At 35.8% G+C, this 26,145-nt stretch overlaps 1 protein-coding gene across 6 annotated transcripts in view; it reads right to left on the bottom strand.

Annotated features, from left to right (window-relative positions):
- The window catches only part of Ccdc129 (coiled-coil domain containing 129), a 127,283-nt gene that overhangs the window by 56,402 nt on the left and 44,736 nt on the right, over positions 1 to 26,145 (bottom strand). For 5 of the 6 annotated variants that reach the window (XM_013510630.1, XM_005377517.2, XM_013510631.1 and 2 more), the window contains 5 exons: positions 24,792 to 24,843; positions 22,726 to 22,812; positions 21,879 to 22,081; positions 18,128 to 18,702; positions 13,692 to 13,749 (listed from right to left, as the gene is read on the bottom strand). In XM_013510630.1, coding sequence (XP_013366084.1) covers positions 13,692 to 13,749; positions 18,128 to 18,702; positions 21,879 to 22,081; positions 22,726 to 22,812; positions 24,792 to 24,843 — 975 coding nt within the window. The remainder of the gene's footprint in view (positions 1 to 13,691; positions 13,750 to 18,127; positions 18,703 to 21,878; positions 22,082 to 22,725; positions 22,813 to 24,791; positions 24,844 to 26,145) is intronic. The other variant, XM_013510633.1, reaches the window with a different exon arrangement.

Raw genomic sequence — 26,145 nt, 5'->3', positions numbered from 1 at the left:
TATTGAAGAATTATTTTCTTATTCTCTTTAATAGTTTGAGCAATCTTTCATTCTTACATCTGATAATCTGAGCAATGTAGTTGAGGATAGCAATATGCAATGTGACAACCACTGTTAGTTTGTATTAATTTGTCTTGAGACCCTGTATCACTTTGAATGTACTTGCTTTGATTTGTTTATGTTCGTGATACTGGTATGTTGCTACTGTTCTATTTTTTTGTTTGTTTCTCATGTACTACTCCCTTTACAATAAAAAAAAAGAAATGAAATGAATCAAGACACTGAAAATCTATATATCAGTGTAAATTGTTAATATTAAAACTGACCTACTTTTAATAGTAATTGTAATTGATCTGGAATATAAAGTAAAGCAACTCCATGTACATATAGGCAAGCCAACTTTTTGAGCATTGATGTTGGAATGAGTGCAAAACTGAAATTTGTAAGTTTGTATTAATAAGGACTAAACCCAACATGGAAAAATAAAGCTCCAATTCATAGACTGTGAAGGGATATATGATTGGATATATTATTAATTTACAAATACAGTTGGTTCTCTATATTCATGGGTTCTATTTCTGTAGATTTAAGCAACTAACATGGATTTAAAATATTATAAAAAATATATCAATAAAGATAGTACAAATAAAAATACAGTACAACAAATATGTACATAGCATGTATACTATTCTGGGTATTATATGTAACCTAGAGATGATTTAAAGTATACCAAAGATGTAGATGGAGTATATGCAGATATTATGCCATTTTCTATAAGAGATTTGAGTATCTATGGATTTTAACAGCAGCTAATGTGTCCTGTATTCTCCCACAGATATTGAGACAATGACTGTATTTTTTTGAGATGACAGTATTGAATGACTGTATAATAAACTGAAAATACAGTACATGTTAATATTATATAATGCATTAAAATCCATATCAGTAAAATAACTAAAAGTCCCATGTCTTATATTTTAAGAATAGTAATTGATGAAATGTATATAATGACTGCACTGCTGCAAAGATAAATCACCACTGGTGAATTTAAATGGAAACTCCTCTAGCCAGGACGAGAGACGCCTACATGTGACACAACCAGCGTGGAGAAGCAACCTGTATATAGGGAGCTTTCTGCATCTCTGGCACCATGGCAACCCTGGAGACGCAGGGTAAATAAGACAAAGATCCTAGATGTGGGTGGATAGAGGTTAATCTAGAAAGGCTCCCTCTGGCATACTGATCCCTCTGTGCTACCACACAGATCCTGTTAAAGCACTCCAGTGATCCTATAAATCTGAGTGTGACTTCTTTTTGGTAGTGTGGGCTTGGAAGGTCCTATAAGTCTAATATCCTAAATGTGCACAGAGAGAGGAAAAAAGATCCTAGCCAGGTGTGGTAGTGTATACCTGTAGTCCTGTCACTCTGGAAGGTTGAGGCAGAAGAATTTCAAGTTGGCCCAGCCTGGGCAACCCAATGACTTAGTGAGACCATGTCTCAAAATAAAAAGTAAAATGGACTGGGGATGTAGCTCAGTGAGCAGGCCACGGTTCGATCCTCATACCAGGCACGCTCTACTCTATTGGAGGCGCGATTTAGCATAATAGAGGAACATATGAGCAAACAGCCATAGTTTCTCCACATGAAACCAGTAAGTAGCAACATCAACAGAGGAGAGGAAGAGAACCTGAGTGATTTGCTTAAGAAAGGAGACTAATGTTCTAATTCTGATTCTAATGAGAATCTTAACCCCTAAGAAATAACATCAAAAGAGGAGAAAAGAGACAGAGAATAAACAGAACCGAGTATTGATGAGGAAGAAGACCAAGAAGGAGACAAGATATAAAAGACACATATTCAAAGTCACCTTTTGAAAGCCTGCTTTGGAAAAAAGCTTCTATTAACAAAATCCTAATAATTTATTATAATTAAATTCTCAAATATACTTTGCAAACATTATTATTTAAAGTTATATTTATTGAGCAATTAATGTTTTTAGTAAATTAGAAGATACGGATAAGCAAAAGAAGATGCAAGTCTAAGATCAGAGACTGCCCTTATCAATACTGCTATCTACCTATCTATCATGTAGCTACTTTTATGGGAGGGTTAGAACCATGTTAAAAATCAAATCTGTACACTACAAAATGTAAAAGGAAAACACATATATTGATTGCAATCCACCACTATCAGCTGGTCACTGAGCTATCAACTACAGTTTCTCTCATATACTGTATAATTGTCATGTGTATTGAAAGATAGTGTATGTTATTTTATGTAAAGAAATTGAGTTTCTTTCTTTAGGAACATGCATTTTATTTTATATCTTTTTCTTGCTCTTAACTATATCTCTACTGTGTCATGAAAGAGCAGTTGTGCTCTCAATCTTATTACCTGTTACTCCATTTTATATGTTGTTATTTAAACAATTCACTTTATTGACTATTTAGATTAGTTCTCACTTTTCTACAACTCTGTTTAAATGTTTAGGATAACTTTCTTTAGGATACACATCATTATCCCTCTTGAAGATTTCTGATACATATTCCTGTATTTGTGTCCTTGCCAACATTAAGTTACAAGAAATGATTGCCAGTTTAATAAGTCATTTGTCTATGTGTAATTTTATTTTATTTTATTTTTTTATTTTTTATTTTTTATTTTTTATTTTTTGGTTTTTCTCCGGTACTGGGAACCGAACTCACAACGTTGCGCTTGCCAGGCAGGCGCTTTGCCGCTGAGCTAAATCCCCAGCCCCTATGTGTAATTTTAATTTGTGTTTCTTAGAGTACAACTGAGTTTGAGAATTCCACATAAAAATATTTTATTATATTTTATTTAGTTCGTGTTAATATATAATGGTGTGGTTTGTTCTGGAAAGTTAGTACATACATTTAACATATCTATATCAAGTTTGATTCTATGGCCCCTCTCTTCTTCCTCCTGATGATACTCTTCCTTGCTTCCAAAAGTGTACCTTACTTATTTATTGGGGTTTTCCCTATAAAAGAAAACATATACTAATACTTTTATGAGTCTAGCTAATTTATAGCAGTGCAATTTATAGTAGCTAAGCTATGGGAAGAGTTTAGATGCCCATCTACAGATGAATGGATAAGAAAATGAGATATATACACAATGAAATATTACTCAGCCATAAGATGAATAAGATCTTGTTATTTACAGAAAAATGGATGGAACTAGAGCCATCATATTAAGTGAAACTGCGTAGAATCTCATATTTCTTATTTAGTAAAAATTCCTTTTACATTTTGGCTTCTGTTTAAAAAATATTTGTAAAATATTTGAATATCTTTCAAACACATAGAATGTAGGCAAGAACACAATAAATATGTACTCTTGTAGCACGTAACATCATTAAAATTTAATATTTGTGATAGTTACTTTAGAATATTTTAAAAAGGAGACATAACAGATATAGTAAAAACTTTAGGTTTGACTCTTTCTGATCTAATTTGATTCATCTTTTCCTTCCTGGAGTTTATATTTGCTCTTGCATATTTTGATGCTTTAACTTCATATGTACATTACTAGTGCACAGTGAATGTTGCTAAGGGCAATATATATTTTATCCACATGCACGTGTACCTAATTGCTATTTATTTACCCCCATTTTATATTTCTGATAATTACTCTGCAGATAAATTAACTTATTTGCTTGTTGTCATTGTTGTGCAAGATTCTACTATATATGTTCCATACTAAAGTTCCTTATTTCTATTATATTATTTTGGTTAATATATTATATAATATAAATAAAAATAATATATCAATATAAAATTTATAATGTATATAAGAATATAACACTGTGGAAACATTTTTACAAATTGATAGAATCAGCATTTATATATTGGATGTTAGATTAGTTGGCATGTAATTAATTATTCATGAGTACTATTGTGTATATAAAGAAATGATATACTATGCAGCCCATACATACACACATATATTTTTTCTGAAAGAGATTCATAGTAATTACCTCTGGTTTTAATTTCACTATGCATATTGTTCCTAATGTATATTTTGCATAACATATAATTTCCTTTCTATATCAGTGTTTACTAGTCTTTTCTCTAACTTTACTTAGATTTTCTAATTTTTTTTTTTTCTTTTTTTTGCAGTACCGGGGATCAAACTCACAACCTTGCACTTGCCAGGCAGGCGCTTATGCCACTGAGCTATATCCCCAGCCTTAGATTTTCTAACTTTGTTTCTACGCATTTTTCTCTTCTTTCCTGATTTTGAAAGTTTTATCTTTTTTGTCTTGTAAAACCTTTAGTTCTTGTATTAATTTGTCAAATCACTTATTTGTTTCTCTTCCCTGCATCACTCATTTCCATGTATGTTTATTAATCTCTAACTTCCACCTATGTTTATCACTTTCCTGATGTCTTTGTGATGAAAATAATTTATTTTAATTCTTTTGCTAGTGAAAGCAGATAATGCTGTGAATTTGCCTCAGATTTCTACTTTTGGTACAACTCACTGATTGTCTTTTTTTTTTTTTTTTTTTTTTTTTTTTTCCAGTACCGGGAACCGAATTCACGACCTTGCGCTTGCCAGGCAGGCGCTTTGCCGCTGAGCTAAATCCCCAGCCCCAACTCACTGATTTTCTACAAAATGTCTTCATCGTTATTTTTTAAGTTATCTGGCTTCACACTTTTAACATATGCTCTCCTACACTTTTTTTAAAATTAAAGATGAAGGATCCAGCCCTAACTATTGATTCATTATTTTATTTTGTTGATTTAGTGCTGGAATGCGTTCTGCTCTGATTACTGAATTCGAATGTGAGTGCCCTGTGTGTGTTCCTTTGGAAAAGTGGCCCTTACTGTCTATGTGCAAGAAATTAATGAATTAATCTTTGTGTTTGCAAGTTGTTAGGCATTTTAATAAATATTATAACACTGGAAAAAAACATTTATTTCCATACTTTTCTATTTTTTTTTTTTTTGTTTTTGTTTTTCTCCGGAACCGGCAACCGAACTCACGACCTTGCGCTTGCCAGGCAGGCGCTTTTGCCGCTGAGCTAAATCCCCAGCCCCTCCATACTTTTCTATTAAGTACATGTTCAAATAATAATATCTGTTAAATTTCCTTTTGTTATTTTATGAGCAATTTTTGAAAACTTAAGAGGAATATTAAAATCTACTACTTCTATATTGTGCATTTCCTATGGTATTGCCTGAAGTTTTTTGCTGTGTAGGAGTATGTAAATAAAATATGCATGTGCCAACAAAATGAAATTAAAATTTTCCAATTTATTTAATACATTTCACTTCCCTTCTGTTAAGGTATTATCATTTATGGTTCTTTTTACATCTTTCCAGAAGTATTCTGTGCACATTTCCACCCTAACAGAAATATACTCCTTTAATACAAAAGAGCATCATGTAGACTCTTCTACAGGAACCTTTTCCCCCTCCATATCTGAGATTTCTTTCTACATCAACACATAAAAAGTCTCTTTTTCAAAATAATGACTGAACAGTTTTTAATAGAAGGGTTTCTTAAGGCAGATAATAGTTTGGGATAGGTCGGCTTTCTCTAGTTCATTTCTTACAATGAACATTGCAGTAAAAATCCTGCTGTGTACTTTGGAGTCCATTGGTAGGTTAAATTCTAGAATTTTAATAATTGCACTGAAAGCTGCACTGTTTTAAAATTGTGATATATTGACAGGATATATTTCAAAGTAATTATGACAATTTAACTTGTAGTCAAGAGTGGGAGAAATGTGTGTTTCATAGTTTTTACTATTACTGCAGCATTAAACGTTTAAATATTTGGTAATGTGATAGGTGAAGAGATGCGGTTGATCATGTTTTACCACATTTGTGGCACCTTTACAGTCCTTTCTGAAGATTTCCTGTGCAGCTCCTTTCCTCACTAATCTAATAATATCTTCTTGTTGTCTTCTCACTGATTTGAGATTTTTTACAAATTAATGAGGTCAAATATATTGAATGTTAAAGTAATTGGCAAGTAATGAATTAGCCATGGTTGTTTAAAGTTTATGATTTTGATTAATTCTAAAATCCTCTCTTTGGGGCTGGGGATTTAGCTCAGCAGCCCAGCGCCTGCCTGGGAAGCGCAAGGTCGGGAGTTCAGTTCCTGGTACTGGAAAAAAAAAATAAATAAAAAATAAAAAAATAAAAATAAAGTCCTGTCTTATATTTAATGTTTTCTTTTACCTTACTATATATTAGATTCGATTTTACTATTATACCTCCTGATTAGTTTTGTCTTTATTTCTCTGTGATTCTATGTCCAGTGTTTCAGGTTCACACTCCTTGGTAAGTTTGTTTTTAGTAAAATAGAATTAAACCAATTCATTAATGTAATTTTTAATTCCCAAGTTCTTCTACATCATTTTGTTTGAAAAACTTTTAAAATAATTAATTAAACCTTAACTTTATTGGTGTTATTAAGTTCACTTTTTCTATACCTTACTTTTATTATTCTAGAGTTCTTTATGCTGAGTACCATCTCATTTAATTAGAAGATTAATAAAATGAGCCTACAAACTCAGAGCTTTACATTATTAACTTATTCAATCTGTTTAACAATATCATGAGATATGAAATATGATTAAAAATACAGTGAATGTTTACATTTAAAATATTTACAATAAGAGACTCATTGCCATTAATTCTCCTCCATATGTTCCCCCCTCCTAATTTTAAACACGCTTACCCCATTATTCTTACCACTTTCTGAAGCAGTTCTGGAATTGTTTTTATGAGTTGTCTTTAATTGTGCTATTGTATACCCTGATTCGATTCGAAACACTTTTCATGGTTATTTTGACTTTGGGGAAGACGCAGAACTTTCATGGTGACAGATCAGTGAACAAGGTGCCTGAGAACTCGCCATAATGCTCTTAGGCACCTGACTTTCCTTAGATGGCAGGCAGCAGTAGCATTCATTGTATTTTTTATTTCACCTCATAAAGACAGTCATGAACGGGGACTTCCAGAACTATTTTAGAAATGGCAAGAATGATGGAATAAGTATGTTCAAAGAGAAGGGGAGAATTTTGAGGGGGAATAATGGCAATATGTCTTTTACAATATTTTTAAAATTTTATTTTTTGAACATCCCTTTTAGATAGTTGTTAACCTTACTTATATTTTCATTAGACGAAGACACTTATTATAACATAATGTTGAGGACTTAACACATTCCACTCTCATCTATCTCCTTACATGAATTAACTCATTTGATCTTTGCAACCACTACTGTAAGTTAGGGGCTGTTCTTGTACTATCAAATTACAAACACTGATCAAAAAATAAAGTGCATGTTCAAATATTAAAGATATAGTAAAAGACACATTCGATCAATCCTCCTGAAAATTATCCCCCTTGCTTTGAACATACTCATTCCATCCATCTTGCCACTTTCTAAAGCAGTCCTAGAAGTCCTCTTTCCAGAGAGTCTTTATGAGGTGTGATAGAAAAAAAGTGATTACTATTACCAGGTGCCAATGAAGGAAAAGCCAGGCTCCTAAAGCTATTTTGTGTGTCTTCACCCACCTTATTCACCAGATCCTGCTCTGTGTGACTTCTGGTTCTTTCCCAAACTCAGAAAGAACATGAAAGGCAAGTGTGTTGAACAGACACGGAGGCAGCCCTGGTAGCACAGCTGAAGACAAGAAAATAGGATTTCCACAATGGCTTTAGCGAGTACCAAGGATAATTAGGTAAGTGTGTTCAAAGTGAGGAGCAGCATTTTGAAGGGACTGATGGCAATGTGTGTTTTACTTTAATAATTTTTTTTAAAAAACATTTAAACACCTGTATGTCTTGATCATATTATCTCCACTTATCTGCCTATATATGGATAGATTATCTCTATATGTATGCTTCTATCATCCATCTACCTATCTACACTTTCTTGTCTAAGTCCATCAGGTTTAATAACCACCTTGCCTGCTTTGCATCTAGTGAAGATGATGGTGTCCTGTGTGGAGTATTTTCTCTATGCCTTTTCAGGCACTCTCCTTTCTCTACCTTGCGATGTGTGTGCTCAGAGACTGCATCATGAACTTACTTGACTTCAGGTTTCAGCTGAGGTTTGGCTACTAGAGATTGGAGGAGAGAGAAAGGAGAATTTTAGAGCATTTATTTTTCCATCTGCCTCGCTGCTGGATCATCTGTATCTTAGCTACCTCCCTCTGGCCAAAGCCATACCTTTCCATGGAGTTAGTCACACTGTGCTCTGGGGACAACTCCTTTCCCTGCCTGACAGTCATAAGAGTAACAGTGTTGCTCTGGTGCTTCTACACCTAGGTTTTGGCACCGCCTTCTGTTGGTTTTGCTGACTGTTGCTCATATTTCTGTGTGTATCTGCTTGGACTCCACCTCCTGTTTTTCCTTTTAGAGGTAAGTTCTTACTCTTTCCTCCATTTTTTCTTTAAATTTTCCACAGATCACTTCACAACTGTTATTTTTTTTTATGTTCTGTTTGATCACATTTCCAATTTCTTCTTAGGAGAATTGCATTCCTCCTTGCCTACTTCTTATCAAAGGACAAAACCAAATACCAGTGCTTAGGAATGCTGTGTACTGTGACACATAACAGGGCCAATGCCTCTATTGCATATCATTTCCTTGTCTCTATTCCATTGTTATCAAATATTGGGTACAGCTGATTTTAAACCACCAGGACTGAAAGAAAGCCGCTGGGCTTCACAGTTACACAATGACTTGCCATCAACTGGAAGGTACAGTTTCATTGTAGAGATGGAAATCTGGGAAAATACTTTCAAATACAGTGGTTTGTGCTTCCCTGGCTCCCTGCAGTTCTCTATGTGGGTGACAAGTCATTCCACAGCCTGTGCTATTCTCATTTACTAAGCCCATGTCTTCCAGCTGCATTTTGAAGAAGCATATTCAGTACTTACGAGGGTCAATTATGCAGCAAAATGGTCCAGATCAGAAACCTGGCACAACTTTTACCATCTGTGAGACTGGTATAAGGTACTGAGTATCTTTGTTTCAGTTTCCTCATCTAATAAATAGCAGTGACAACAATGCCTACAGTGGCTGCTTTTGAGGATCAAATAAAGAAATGCATGTGAAACATATAGAACAGTACCCATACCTGTGGTTGTTCAATGTAATGAAGATGCTCTGTGATCTTCCTAAAAGTCTCTTACTATTTGCAGTGGAAGGTTTATCATTTTTAATCCTTCAATGGTTGGGAAACCCGCAGAAGGGCAATAGTATTCATCAATTAAATCAATCTATATTTTCTCTCTCTGTCTCTCTCTCTTTCTCTCTCTTTCAATAACTGCTCATCTTTATGTCTTTGATGACCTGAGAATTTCAAGAGTCATGGAACTGCTTCTTCTCCTTCTCCTCCTTCTTCCTTCTTCCTTCTTCCTTCTTCCTTCTTCCTTCTCCTTCTCCTTCTCCTTTTTCTTCTTCTTCCTCCTCCTCCTCCTCCTTCTTCTTCTTCTCTCTCTCTCCCTCTCTCTCTCTCTCTCTTTGCTCATCTTTACATCCTTAATGACCTGAGAATTTCAAGAGTCATGGAACTGCTTCCTCTAACTTCCTTAGAAAAGCTGTGTCTATAGATTTGTAATACATTGACTTTATACCTGATATCTGTCTTTTTTAGAACTTTAATAAAATCTAAGACAGGAACAGTCTAACTTTAACCACCTGCTACATCTAGGGAGTAGTTTCTTGGATATCTCTTTCTTGATATTTTACAATATATTCTTTTTTATTTTTTCACTCCTTAAATAATTTCTCATGTCTTATACTTTTCAGTTATTTTTCCTTCATTATTCATTCTGTTACTTTCTGTCATTGTGTTTTTTTAATTATATATTTTAATTTTTTCTATTAGCATTCTGCTACACCCCTATTTTTCACAGCTGCTTCACATCCGCACTTCTGCACAGTCTAGCTGAATGTAATAGTGTCTGACTTTACATAAAATGTAGAAATTTTATAGCCATAGTTGTTCATTTACCACCTCTCCTATCTTCTTTGCTGTAAATTCTCATAGGTATTAAATCAGTGCATTGTATAGAACATCACAATCTACCCTCCCTCTTTGGTCTGGGAAACTTTCTTTAACATTGCTTGCAGTACAAGTATGCTGGCAGCAAGTTAACTTAGCTTGTTTTATCTGAAAAAGTCTTCATTTTTATTCATGAATGAAACTTTGCCATATATAGTATTGTGGCTCACAGTTATATGCTGCTGCTGTCTATTGTTTCAAATGCAAAGTCTCCTGATATTTAAATCTTTATTCCCCTATCATTTGTGCCTGTTTTGAACAGTTCCTCTTACTTTTGATATTTATGACTTTGATCATTACACTATTTAGGAGTAGTTTTCTGTGTTTTTATCCTATGTGGAGTTTGCTGAGTTTTTGAATCTGTAATTGTAAGTCTGTGAGTGAGAGAAATTTTCATCATTAGTTCTTTAAATATTTCTCCCTTGCCCTGTTCTCCCTAAACTTATCTTCCTAGGCTACAAATCCATATATATTTGACCTTTGATATTGCTCCTCAGGTTACTGAAACTCAGATAATTTTTTCCATATACTTTTAATCTCTTTTTTCTTTTTTTAGATTACAGAGGAAATACATATTTCTTTTATTATTTCTAACCTGCCATAAAGAATACTCACTGAATTATATAATTTCAATATTCACTCATAGAATTTCTGTTTCTTTCTGTACTATAGTTTCTATTTTGCATTTGAGGTTTGCTATCTCCTTATTCATTGTGAATGTATTTTCTTTTACATCCTTCAATATGATTGTAATAACATCTGTGAAGCACTGATCTGCTCATTTCAGTATCTGGGTCTTCTCATGGTTTGTCTCTGGTAATTGCCTTTTTTCTTGTGTATGGGTTATGTGTTCTTTTTTCTTCAGAAGTCCAGTACATTTTTGTTATCCTGGACTTTGTGAATGGTATATCATATTGTTTTAACAGGCACAGGACCTGGGTGGAACTTAATATTAAATAGAAATCTTTGTTCTTTTCTTTTAGTCTTTGTTGAGATTCTTGACATCTTTTGAATCTATGCAAGGTCAGCTAAATCTTCCAGAGATGTGTGCAGATTTCATGCCTAGAATTTGGGGAATTTCCGTTCTGGATCTCTCCTTTCTGGGATTTACTTTCCCTCATTTTCCAGGTGTTACTTTTGCCCCACATTCTACCTTATGATTTATATGATTAATAAGACTGCTACTTTATTTTTTTTTCTACTTTCTATTAGAGTTTTAGAATGCTGCCAACTGGATCTTGCCCTTGGGTTAAAAGGCTTTTAAAAAAATTTTTTTAAAAAGGGCACTTACTCGGTATTATTCTTTTCTTTCAATTGTTGACATCCCCTCCACTATCTGCCTGCTCTTGTTCACTCTCTAGTGTCGTTAGGTAGGAGCTTTAAAACTATCTAGAGTTTGTACTTCCACGTGGGGAGACTGGCTCATGCATTGTTACTTAGGCATTATCAGGAACAGAAACGGACATTGTGTATTCCACCTAAAAGGAATCTTTACTTCCTGGAGATTTTCTTTATACATGGCAATGCCCATACATCATCCTTGTGAATATTCACTTCCAAGGATTTCTAATGCTTCTTTACAGTCATTTTTTTAGTAGTGGGTATTTTTTCAAAATAACTTCTGATATTGAAATGTCAAATTTTGGTGTGGTCATTTTTCTGTGTTTCCTCATTGTATAAGCTAAAAAGGTATGTCATGTTCTGTTTGATAATTAAGTGAAACTCACTGGGAAATTATGATCATTACGTAATAGTATGGTTTTTCAGTATGTAAACATGTCTATTCAGTCCCAAACTGGTTCTTACTTTAAAATTGTCTGCAATTTCTCTCACCATATATCCTACATATTCCCTAAGACTTCTGGAATACAGATGATGTGTCTTGTTCCCCTTAAGAAGGATTTTTATTTATTAATTTCTTTTTATGTCACCTTGTCATTTCAGTGATAATTTGTCAAGAGTTAAGGGAGGATAGTATATTTTTAGCTTTGGGTCTTGAGTAAAAGCAGTACAGTCTTAAAAATGATTTTTAACTAAAATCTAAAGATATTTGAAGTGATCATTAAGTGCCTTAACATATCTGCATGTAATGTGTGGTTTAAAACAGCAATTGGCTGTTTGGTTGGTCAGCTTGACTGTGTGATTGTCACCCGGTTCTGGTATCTGGTTAGATCATGAGGAAGGGTGAGTGGGCTGGACATCAAGGATTGCATGTTCGCATGGGGCCCCATTTAGGGCTATCTATCAGAGCACCTGCATGCGGCACCTCACATAGCTTGTGCTTTTCACAATGCGGGACTAGGTTCAAGCGGGAGTGTTCCAGGAACAGATACATCCCACAAGCCAGGGTGCAGATGGGATGATGGGAGCGCTGTTGCAAGAGAGGCCTTAAAACTAGGATCGCATCACTTTGGCCCTATTTTGTTGGTCAAAAAAGTCCATGTGCCTTAATCTTTTCAAATTCCTATCTTCTGAATTTTAAGTAAACACACACATATCAAAGAGATTACATATGCATAATAAATTTTCCTTTTCTTCATTAATTCAACTAACTCTGATTATTTGTTCTCAATGCTATTTATTCTTCAGTTAACAATGCTAGTTTTGAAAGTAATAAAATCTTGTTTTCTAAATATTCTCTCTTAAGCAAACCATCACCTATATTACTTTACTTTCTCAATTTATCTAATTTCCCAAATAATTTTTGGAATAATTGAGGTGGTTTAGGTGATATCATTAAACCTCTTAACACAGTGTCAAGGAAGATAGTTCCTACTGACAAGGGGACCTCCAGCTTCACTGAGAAGCATTCAATTAGATGGAAAACAGATGCTTATTTTTGTCTTATAAACCTCAATGCAGGTTATGTGGTAATTACTTCGAAGAGCAGGGTAACAATTTATGTAATCAGCAGGACCCTATAATTACTAATGCATAATTTCTAAACAGCATTTAGCAAAATGAGGCCCATGCATACACTTTGTAATGGAAAAGATGTGTTTGACATCATACTAAATTAAATTAAAAATTTGCATATTTTCTTTCAGGAAATACACTAGCTTCCCTCTATTTTGCTTGACTAATCTCTTCCTACTTTGAGCTCCATTAAAGGATCATGGAAATGCTGAATCACTATGATAACTGCATATGGGAATAAGAACCAAGAGTGAAAAACCACTTCCTTCTCTGTTATCTCGGATGGTACAGCCTCATTCTGAGAGGTGTTTTGGAAAGTTAAAGCTAGGCAACTCATTTCTGCTAAGAACTTGACAGTAAAATGATATGACTTGTGCCATAACAAGCAGTTGGCAGTAGAAGTAGGAAAGTTTTCACCTAGTTAGTCTCAGTGCAGTGTCAAAAACGTTCTATTACGGTAGACAGATCATGAAGAGTTAGCATCAGACAAGCCACAGACTCCATTAGCTTCAGGGGTAGTGCATTCTTCTGGTATTTTAAAATTTACATGTATGTTCACATCACTATTTTTCTAATCTGTCAGGTGACACACAAATTTAGAGCATCCCCTGGAGCTCATTTAAGCTATGTACATATTAAGAAAATTACACGTTAGTTATTTGTATTCACTTTCTGAAAGGCTATTGATAAATTCACACACATGAATGAATTCTTACCTACAATTCCTGAAGTCATGTCAAGAGGGCTACCAGTCTCCTCCTCAAAGCTCTGGACCTAGAATATCAACATATATCTCATTAGAGATATTTTCATAATAAATGCACTTTTTAAAATCAATGTATAATGAGTGTTTGCTAGATACCAATAAGAGTGGTAAGCATGAGTTCTTGAGCTCAAATAGTTTATAGTCTTCTGGGACAAGACATCAATGATACAGAATCAAAGAAATAAAGAAGTCCAGGAGAGGGGACCATCACTTCGTGTGGAAAGATAAATGGTTCTTCCTGGAAGATGTGCCTTGAACTAAGTTTAATAATAATATTATGCTAGAATTTTTGTTGATGAAGAGTATTAAAAATACTTGGAGACTGGATAGGGAATATAGCTCAGTGGCACAAGCACCTGCTTAGCAAGTGCAGGGTCCTGAGTTCGATTCCCAGTACAAAAATAAAATAAAATAAAATAAAAATACTTGAGAAAGCAAATTAATTATGGCTTGATAAATTTAGGGAGAACAATTTGGTTGTTACACAGTGCTCAGACAAGTCACATTTACTGTCCAAATTGATAAAGTACAATTTAGTTTTGAATTTTTTAGAAATTAAAAGAAATACTCCTAATGACAATAAAGCCATTGTTAAAACAAAATAATAACTGTAAGTTTTGAAGTAGTAACACAGCTTACTACAGAAATGTGTCTCATGGAAAAAGTTTTTAAAAATAGGAAAATATTTCCTAGTAACATTGTAGAATGTTTCTTTATTCTGGATATAGTTAGGTAGCCAAATTTTTTGATTTAAAAATTTGAAAGGGGAACTCTTTTCCCACATCATGAAATTTTTTTGAAAGTATCTTCTTTGACAACTGAACAATAAGCCACACTTTAAAGGTATGTGAGTTTACATAACAAATTTCTCATTGTTGGAAAGTTCTCAAAATTTTGCAGTTATAAAAAATGCTGAGACGAATATCATTGCACATACATCTACTCCTATATACCACATTATTTACTTGCAATTGATGTTTGTTTCACTTGGAATTGTTTATTTGGAATTTATATTGAACACTGAATCAAAAAATGTAAACATTCTAAACATTTTGGCACATAAGGCCCCAAATGACCTTCACCATAGGAAGAAGCTGAGAACTGTGAGTCCGTAGCTCAGCAATGTAGTATGAGAGATTATTTAGTCCTGATTTTTAACCCTTCATCTCTTTTCTTCAAGGACACTGCCTCATGCTTGAATCAGACATACTTATGAGGTCTTGGTGGCTCAGCCCCATGAGCCTTCTGTACATTTTCAGGTGTAACTCAGAAACCCCTTTGTCTGTGTTCCTTACAATGAAGACAAATCTAGTTACTGCAATTTGTATATTAAAAATAAAAGAGAAAAAGCCCAATAATTTAAAATAGATGCCACATGTATTCCTGGGCCTTTTACCTGAGCCAAATTTATTAATAAATAAATAAAAATGAAACAATCCAAGCTTTTGAAATATTCTATATCTAATGAAGAGTTCAAGATTATTTATTAAGATGATTAAAATTGCCATATATGACTTCCACAGGACCGGATTTTTTTATATAAGCAGAAGGAAAGGATGAAGATATTTATATAAGCAGAAGGAAAGGATGAAGATCGTGGATATAAAGAAGCATCTTCCCTTGAGTTTATAATTGCAAATGTATTGATTTAATATGACTGGGAATTTTAAAAGATAAGAGCTGACTCAATTCACTAAGGAAAAACTAAACGCAAAAATGCCGTAATTTTTGCATTGTAAATCTATGTACAATTTTGTTGGAATCAGTTTTAAGAAGTGAATCAAATATTGCCAAATGCAGCCTTTAATAGGACTTTAGGGAAAGCATTATCAATCGATCTGGAGGCAAAATCTGGCCAATCATAGTTAGAATTCTGTTAACTAGTTATTTATGTACATTGGATCATAATTTAAATGCCATGAAAATCTGTTCATTTCACACATACTTTGCATTTCTTATAGTTGGATTTTTTAAGATTTGCCATTGAAAAATAAATATTAAATCTGGCATTAGCTCCTGTTTAAGATGCACTCTACCCAATCTTCATGTACTCATTCATGGATATTGAGTGAAACAAGTATTTCCCCCATGTGGAGAATGTAATACCTTATATATGCATACTTTTGTAACAGTAAAATTTAAGTAATTTCTTTTACATCGTTTTGAGAACTACCTTTGCCTTACATATACATATATTCTCTCACACATGCAAATCCAAGAAAACATTAAAGGAACATCAGAAGCAAAGTTGAACTCTGAAGTTCAACATAATAATCTATTTTTCCTTTGATGATATCCTTCATCTTAATTAATATTTTCATACATTTAATATTATCTAACTCTTTCAAAAAATATTTGCTGAATATTGTATGCCAAAGAGACAATTTTTTTTAAAAAAATTGTGTCCGTATTCCTTCTTTTCCCCACAATAAATCTAATAAACAGATTTTCCTTGAATAATTTTCATTTAAAATATTTGACAGTATATTGAGTTATACCTGGCATTATTTTTTATTTCTTTACACGGAATTTGCTGTTTACTGATTCCTGTGCTCTCATACATAACTGGTACACACTGGACATGAATTTGCCTTTAAGTCAACCTTGCTTTAAGTAGAAAAATCTTAGGGAACAGCAGAGTCTCGTGAGACTTGAGGATGGGTGGGAGTTCAATGAAACTTCTTTTTTGGATCTTAGGTAAGATAACAGACTGACTAATGAACTGCAGGTTGATTTGACAATCATTAGAGTAATTGAACTATTAATTTGGTAATGCAAATACTATGGGAAGATTGATGTAAAAGTAAACGGTCTATTTTTTTTTCCACCACCCTTTATATTCAAATCACAGAATTTAATGAAATGTCTGTTTTCATCTCTTTTATAATTTTTATGCTACTATTTTAAATTCAATCTTGTATTTTCACATTATACAAATTCCTTATATAAGGAATATAAATATATATATTTTTGATAATTAACAGCTAAACATTTTGAGGAAATTTTTATAACTTTGTTAGGCAGGGCGGGTTACCAATAGACATATTTACCTGGCTAAATCTTATTCTTCTTTTTAAGATTATGGTCAAGTCTTATTTCCTATTAACTTCTTGATCTTCTCAGCCTGCTATCTATCTGGTTAAGGATCCCTTTCAATACTGCCTGGGTACCTAACATGTCCATAAAGTGACTTGAAAGTACCCCTTAGATCTATCACTGTCTGACCTATGTCACAGCTTTCTGTGTTTCTCCCTGTCACTTCTCTGCTGTCCCCTTCCAAGCAGATTCTGTTACCGATTCTGTGCTGGTCGACTGTGCCTGGCACAAAGTGCTCTCAGTGGAGAAGCAGCTGCAAGTTGGAATTTGCGTCTAAATGTTCCATAGGGTTTTTCGGTAATTTAGATGAAGGCGTGCGAGATGTGAAGATTTACTCTTGTCTTGTAATTACTTCTTTGTAACTCGAGTACATAACAGAGTTGTCAGAAAGCTAAATCCAGATCTTAGTTGCCATTAAGAAGAGACAAATTAGTGGAAATGTGTATATCTGTATATTGCTGGGGAAAAAGTGCTGTGCGGTACAGGTGGAGGTGTTAGTGACATAAGGGTGAAATTGGTGGGGCTGGGGATTTAGCTCAGCGGCAAAAGCACCTGCCTGGCAAGTGCAAGGTCATGAGTTCGGTTCCCGGTACCGGAGAAAAACCAAAACAAAACCAAAAAAAGAGTGAAATTGGTGTGAATGAAAGTGGGGACGAAGGTGCAGAGGATGTGAGTGAAATGCGGTCAAATGTGTGAGTATAAATATGGATGAAGCAAACAAAATACTAAGTCCCTAAAATCAATATCAACCCCAAATTCCTGTGGCTTTGTCCAAGGCATTGTGGGTCGAATATTTTGAAGAGACATTCCCTGGTCCTGAGGCTGCTGAGAGTTTAGTGAGGGAGAGGCAGCTAATCCACCTCTCTAACACTGAAAGCTCTCCTTGCCAAGGCTCTGAGGACACAGAAGAGGAATTATCCAGGTAAGCTTCATGGAGCAGGAAGAAGCTGAACTGACCTTTAAAGAAGCTGACACATGGAAAGTTAGACTCAGAACAAAGCTGCCGAGATGCATCTTGAAATACTGAGCAAAAACTAAGTCAGGAAGGACACACAGATTCAATTGTGAGCAAGAAAAAGAAAAGAAGTAGAAGGCTGATTTCACACAAGTTCATTTCTGACTAAAGCAACTAGAATGACTTTAAATGTCTTACTCTAGGCTGGACTTGGAAGAATAACACACAATGTGGAGGTGTCAAAAGATGGAGAGAATAAGCAAGGCCTGGAAGGCAAGGATGCTGTGGTGCAGATGACTGTCTTTAAGAAACCAGCATGTACACGCAACACTGACCTCTTCCATTTCAAAGGAGTCTGGTGCTTTAGCCACAAGTCGAGACAATCGCTTGAGCTTGTTGATGTGAACGGAGTTTTCCTTCTGAGTTCCACCTTTGCCGGAGTCCTTAGACACACAGGAAGGAGGAGTTTGTGTAGCCAGCATGGATGAACAAGGCCACTGCTTGCTTAAAGGAACTTGAAGAGGGTGGCAAGATGTCAAGCTGTCAGTGGCTTGGACAGAATGAGATTCTGTTAAAGGAAACTGGTGACTTTGGTTGGGACTGAATGAAGCTGCTGATAATTCTGCTGCATACTCCTGCGGTTTGGTAGAAGGGATGAAAACTCCATCCTTCATCTTGATTGATCCTGATGCTTCTGTGTGATAGTCCCTCCTAATGCTCTGTCTCGAAGCTCTCTGAAAAAGTTTACTCGCTCTTGTGTGATGCTGTTTGACCCCACTCACTGAGGTTCTGTTCATGCTCTGTCCTCCGGCTTTCTCTTCAGCTTCATTCTGCAGGGTGTTAACATCATTCAGCAACGATGACAGAGCATTAGTGACTTGGTCCAGTACTTCTAGCTGTCGGAAACGGCCTGAGGACCACCAGAAATGCACAAGTTTTAGACCAAATCTTTTCCATGATTCTGCACTAATGTAATATGTGGGTGGAGTGAAAATGAAAGAGTTAGCTAATGTGATTTTCAAGAGGAGAGATGTTAAATTCTTAAAGTTCAAGTTTTGCTATGTGGGGTGGCACATGCCTGTAATCCCAGCACTGGAGAGGCTGAGGCAGGAGGATCTCTGTCTGTTTGAAGCCAGCATGGGCTACAAAGTGAATTCAAGGCCACTCTGAACTACACAGTGAAATCCTGTCTCAAAAAGAAAGAAAAATTCAAGTTTTTCTCAGTCGGTTTTTCAAAGGATCCTCCTACATAATAAGAAATTTCTGTGTTATGGGGAGAGTAAACACTTTTTAAATTTAGTTACGTAGATCCATACATAGATCTATGCAATTATGTATATTATATATAGATCTATATATGCCCATAGTTTTTATGTGCTAATCTATTAAAAACTATAGACAGGTATGAATCTATATACATATGCATATCAAGCTAAATGTAAAAGAATGAGCCCAGCTCTTTCAGTATGAACTGGCTTAAGAGTCCCCCTACAACTGCCTACCTTGGTAGGTGGTAGATATCTTATGATCACCTCTACCATCTCCATCAGCTGAGAGCATGGGTGATTGTGGTATGTGGTCTTTATCCAAATCCTAGGTCAATGATCTGTGGATATTTGCCCCAGAGTGCATGAAGTAATATGTATATAATAAGTGGTAAGCTCTGTGCTAGACAGTAAATGCTCAGTTTTTCATCTAGGGAATCATGACTGTCCTATGTATCTATCAAATCTGATGTCAGCATCAAGAAAAAGTTGTAAAAGTCCAATGATATGTAAATGCCACTTGTGAAAATAATCACTATAAATGTGCAAAAGTCAGGAAGGGAACACACAGTACTGTCCTCAGTCTTTTAAAAGTCTGGCCATTAATGTGAAAACCATTTGTCCTGGAAAACAAGCAAGCTTACATTGTAAACTTTTCTTGATGATCTGTCCTCCGTGTTCATGCAAATTATACAAGTATTGACTTAATTAGCCTAAGGGAGAGACCTAATGCTTTAAGGTGTAGCTTGGATACTCTTGCCAGCTTAATTTTTGATATCAAAAATTTTTGATATCAGCTTATTTTTTATATCAAAAGATAATAAAGCCATGGAAACAGCAACTTCTTCTGTGTTCATCATCTCAGCAATTCTACTAATTCTTCCCTGAGCATATCTTTATGCCTACCTGTTTCTTTCACCTAAAAGGTGATACTAACTAATCATGCTTCTACTCCAAAAAGTGTGATCGATTTCTCACCAAGAACTGTGTTCTTCGTGCAAGACCTACAGGAACTCTTGGGTTTTGGATGTTTCAGAATAATTCTGATCACACTCTTCCCTCACAAGTTAAGCTTTGACTGAAATAAAATTTCTTTTGTGACCCAGTGGGGATGATCAAGTCATAATTTAGCTTTTATGATTGTCTTCTACCCATCCCATAGGGGTTTTTATACCTAAATTATGATAAAGTCTATCAATTTAATTGGTTCAGTCAATTCAGAGTCTGAAAGTATTAGTAGGATGTTTTATTTTTGCCTTTGGGTAGACTGAATGGAGCAATTGATTCTCATCCACAAGTTTGAACTTGTTGTATTAACTCTGAATGAGACATAATTATCCATCTTATCTTTTGAGCAGCCTACTAATTTGGTATTGCTTGTTGTATATTTGACCTCAGATTTCTTCAATCAAAAATGTGTTGGTGAATGTGAAATAGTGGAAATTACTAGTCCAGGAAATCACAGGATCAGGGACCAATCCCTAGTTCCTCTATAATCCATGTGTCAATTTCATTTGTAAAATGTTTACTTCTCAGATCAGCTTGAATGCTATTCAAATATTGGTAAGTGTTATTATTCACCTCATATAAAGAACTGATCAAAAAACGTACATTTCTGTGCTGCTTGGAAGAGGAGACAACACAGAACAAAATTATTTCTGGAATGTTAAGAAACTTTATACCACAACGCCTCAGGTCGACATACTCTTGTTTAACAATTTCATTGCTAAGAGTTTGAGACCCATTTCATACATGTGAAAATGGAGAAAAAGAAACTAAAATGAAAACTCTAAGTGAAAAGTTCACTTTTTGTTCTATATAATTATATTAGACAAGCACTTCATCTCCCTTGACTTTCCTTTCAATGAATTTATTTATTTCAGAAACAGGACTTTGTCACTTTCTCCTCTTGAATTCCTCCAAACTCTATTCTGTGAAGATGTTCTTTGCCACTGCAAGAGGGGTTCTACATTTAAATCATTTTGAAAATGCTATAGTACATCTTCTCTAGGAGACTGAAAGTGTACCTTAGCATACTGAATGAATCTAGGCAGCAAATAATTTTGTTTAACTGCAAGACACATGCCCCAAATTATTCAGAAAAAGTACATATACCCCAACAACATCCTTATGTCCTAATGTCCTAGAAAAAGGGTTCTACTGATCACTTGTTGGGTCAATAGAGCAGCATGCATAATAACGCTAAGGATTAGGTATAATGTGCAAATATGCAGATATGATAGAATAATAACTACCACCTGCAGGTAAAGGTGTAAACTGTAGTGATCTAAGCCTCGTAAATGAAGAAATTTAGGTTTCACCTAGCAATTCATGATAAGTGACAGCAGTTTTTCTGCCTCCTTGGTCTGTGGCTATGATATATGTTAGCTTTACTCAGCAGTATCGCCAACTTTTTTCCCCTCTGGGAAGATGGCAGACTTGCACAATCTCAACACTTGCATTATGTGGCTATATGACTTGTTTGGCCAGTGAAACCTGGGCAGACCTGATATGTGTAAATCATGAGTGGAATGATTGATTTAAGAGTTCAGTACAGTTCTCTCGTTCCACTCTTTTCCTGTCATTTTCACTAGTGGTGTTCCAGACTGCCGGTGTAGGGCGAAGTCCTTGAGTACAGACAATACGGTGCAGTTCAGCCCTTCTCCCAAAGACACAGGCCAGAGAGTAACTGAGAAACAAATGCTTGCCACTGTAAGACAGGTGTTGGCTGCTGTTGCACACAGTCCACTAGCCCATCCTGCCCAATACTGCGGTCTACTCTTGCCACTGCCGAGATGCCTGTCCCACAGTCCTCACTCACCATAGAAGTCAGGGTTCTCAAGGTCCATCCGCTGCTTCTGAGCCTCAAGGAAAACACGTATGTTAATTCCTCTGACTGCTGAGCCACAGCGAAGGAATCTGGTTGGGATTCGTGTGCAGATGTCTGGCTCATCAGCACCAAACCCCAGATCCAAGAGAATCTCCACAGGATCTTTTTCCCAAAGTTCCAGCCATTCCGGAATGCTGCGATTAAAAATATGAATATTTTCATCCAATAACAGCTCACTTACCCATGAGCCCTTTTTTCCTAGTCACCCAATCTTCTGGAAAATGAATGAGAGAGGAACCTGAACAGACAGATGGCACAGTCATAACAGATCATATATACTTACTTAAAGCACCGTCAGTCGCCCTACACAGGGACTGCCTGCCTGTACTTTACGTACAATGCCATGAGTTCATCCATCTGGCTCTTCATTCCCCTAGTGGGCATGTGTTAAATTAGATAGGGCAGGGAGATTGTAGAACAGAAGCCAGAGACGGTACAATGACAACCACCACGAAGTGGTCATTGATAGCAGGAGAGGAAGCAGTAAAAGACTGCCAACAGGAGACCCACAGAATATTGTTTCAGGCTGGGTGACTCCTCCACTGCGTGAATCTCTCAAAGATATTACTAAATGCAGATTACAAGGACTGATGTTTACAAATAATGATTTTGAGCACCGAGGAAGGATCACAATATGTTCTGTTTGTTGTTTTTAAACTTGGCCCTGAAACAGGAAGATGATTTTGTCAAAATGTTCTAGTCTACCTTGGCACTGAAAGTGATAAACATCAGTTAGTTTACCATTGTTCTGAATGAAAAATGCCTGGAAGTCACCTACCTTTGTGGTACACTTGTGGTAGAATAACAAGAATTAAAACTAGTCCCTCTTGATAGGGCAGGAGTTTCTGAAAACTGGTGCAGAGATCTACAATGGGAGAGGGAATACCGAGGATGAGATATATTGATTTAAAGAGTCACCAGGAGGTCACTGTCAACCTTTCCCTTCCAGATTAAACATTTACATTTCCTTTTAGTTTCTAATAATGCAATAATGGCCACACCTTTAAGGAAGAAATTGCAGCTAAGGGGCTGCTCCTTCTTTCAGTGATCTGTTACAGAAGGTGTGAGAATCTAAGTGTTAGGTGCCCGCCAATTATAAAGGTGACAGAATGTCTCACTCTTGACAGATGGCAAATCATTGGGGAACCTTTCACAAACACAGCTTTGCTAGGCTTCAACTTTGGGGAAGAAGTTAAAATTATATGATGAAAGAGATACAGTTAGCAGCCACTGAAGCAGCTCCACACTAATTCTCTAAACAGAGAAAGATTTCAGACTGCATGGCTAATAATCTCTAAGTACTGCCCCCAGGCCTCCTGTGGCCATTTACATGCAATAGTTAGAACTCCTTTATTACCAAACATATGATCATCACTTGATCCAATAAACCAGTACTGCAGATCACTTGAAAACACTTCCAAAGAGTCTGTAACTCTATTAGAATATAATTCAGTTCTACATAGCTTATCTATATCATGGATCACATGTAGCACCATCAAATATAATAGACTATTGACATAAAATTGAAATGTATAAAAGAATATAGTACAGATATCAACGTTCCCAATGACAACAAGTTATCTTACGTGGGCTGGTGAATTTGTCTAAGTCCTATCCACATTTAGTAAGGTGGCTGGAACCCGCCTTTTCCCTGTTTAGTTGCATCTTCTTGTTAAATTTGAGAGGAAAAAGACAAGCTTCTTTTAAAACTCTAGTTTTAAAACTATATTGAGCTTTTTGGGATCCTTGAGTAGAGGCAGAAAACATTCTTTTATTTATTGCCTTATCAAAGCTTGTGTTAACCTGTCATGATTTAATTTTCACCTTGGGCTTAAAGGGTACATCTTATTTTGTAATGTTCAGCAGAGCTTCCCAGAAGCAGCCCTGGCCTTGGATTCAGAAGAGTCTATCCATGTGTAGTCACAATCCTAACAAAGCCATGGGAGTGTGAGCTTGTCACTGAACCTGGCCCTCAAGTTTCCTCTGAGAAACTAAGAGGGTTGTATGGGAGATTCTTGTGGTCACTTATAGCTCCGTAATAGCAAGCAAAATAAAACAAAGCAAACAAAAAAATGAAAACACAAAAAACAAACAACCCATTAAGAAGAGGGGCACGAAAAATAGCATTGTAGGTATGAATTGGTAGGAGTAAGGGGACACAGTGATGCATGTTTGATTTTCAGCTAATTGGGATTATCCAGAAAATTCAAGGAAGATATAAGCACAGGAAACAAAGTCCTTAACTTTGCAGAGTTCATAGTTTATCTTAGATGAGTGTGTACCTCAGAATCATCTGAAGAACTTGCAAACTAAACTCTGAGCTCTACCTTCGATTTCCTAGTTCAGCATGTCTGTGTTAGCTGTTTGAGAATTTGCTTTTCTCTTAGGTCCCCTGATGATGCTGGTGCTGCAGGGGGCCACACATTGAGATCCAGTCTCTACTCATGCTAAGAGACTCAAGCTTTCTATCTAACTTTGGAAATTATATTTTTTTCCATAAACAGCACGATGATTAACAACACTGACAACATGAAAACATGAATGTAACTGCTTTATGAACAGGTCCTGATGAACGGTTGCATTGTAATAGAATGCCATTTATTCATACGTTCTAATGAAACAATCCCTGAGTCAGCATTTTTGAGTTAATTTTGCCACCCCTTTATGACACCTAAGGAACCTCTGTCTCTTAAGGCTAATGAAATATTATAGGCATTGATGTTAAACCAGTGACCTTTCATTAGATCCCAAGATCAATGATATTATTAATGCATAGTTCTATTTTGTTTACCAAGATACAACTGCAAAATGTTGGAGTGAAATCACTCTGATTCTGCTACTTACCTCATGTAGTCTTTCACAGTCGTTTGAACCATTCCCTGTTCATGCAAAGCAACTGCAACAACAAAAAAGCAGAGGTGAACTTGTATTTCCTTTTAGCTCATAGAAGATTTCTCATCTCCAAGTTAGCCACTGTTGGACTGAATTTCCATCTCCAAGGCTGTATAAGCATGAAATGCAAGGCATCTCTGTGGTGAGCAAGACAGTATCACCGATGGCTAAATGGTGTAACAAGCACTTGAAGAAATGTAATGGCTCCATGGAGAGAGAAGTCAGTAGCAAATGGAGGTGTTGGCAAAGTTCTCACAGAGGAAATGGTATTTGTTCTGGAGCTTGAAGAATGGGAAGAATTTCATGAAAAGGAAGGAGGTATTCCTATTAAAGGTGAGAAAAGACAATGTGTATAGTAAATGTAATGCACAGTGCTAGGGCTGGTGTGACACGCACACACTCAAGGTACCTACGTAAGGCCCACTGGGGAGCAGTGATGAGTACAGGCAAAAGGAGATAGGAAAGACAAAGCACTTAGTGGGCAACTTCCATTTATTTTTAGCATCTAACCCTTTCAATAGGTAATTGAAGACTTGGCCTCATTTTTCAAGTAAGGAAATTGAGACTCTCAGCAACTTAGAAATGAGCTCCTAATTACACAGTCAGAAATAGTTGATAAAAAAATTCATTACTACCTTTATTATTGATCATACCAGTAAGACTATATACTTCGTTGTAACTTTGTACAGGCACTGTACTAAGCACGTTACCTGCACAACCTCTTAATTCTCACAAAAAGTTGACATAGGCACTATTAATTCTCATTTAGTAGAGAGAGACATTGAGGCTCAGTGAGATTAAAGAAATTTCTCATGGCTAGTAAGATGCCACAGCTTATTTCAGTTGTTGTTGCTGTTTTGTTGCTTTTCAAAACATCACACTGCCAACAAAATCTCTTGTAGTTTATCTGAAAGGCAGAAGGAGGAGTTTCATGTACATGTCAAGGCAGGTTTTTATATTGAGGTTTTTGGGCAAGGAACTAAACATGAGAAAGAAGGTGCCAAAGGTCCATCAGCCTGGTGGAAGTGCTGGAGACAGAATATCTGAGACTATACATGAGGTCGAGGTCTTAGAATCCAGTTTGGGAGACCTGAAGAATTCAGGCACTGTGTCATGGCATAACATGTGGCTGACACCCACAAATCTCCCAGAAGGCTCAGCGGTCTTTTCTTTTTCTGTCAGTTGTGGTTCTCTTGGGTACAAATGTGTAACATGTACAAAGCTGGGAAGCTTTTGTCATCTTGGGCTTATTTAAGAACATAAAATTTTTCACCATAAGAAAGGTTTAGGAGAGGGCTGGGGATTT

This window comes from Chinchilla lanigera, unplaced genomic scaffold (assembly GCF_000276665.1).
Source record: "Chinchilla lanigera isolate Chin_1 unplaced genomic scaffold, ChiLan1.0 scaffold00009, whole genome shotgun sequence".
Taxonomy (NCBI): domain Eukaryota; kingdom Metazoa; phylum Chordata; class Mammalia; order Rodentia; family Chinchillidae; genus Chinchilla; species Chinchilla lanigera.
This window is presented reverse-complemented; position numbering and strand designations above follow the sequence as displayed.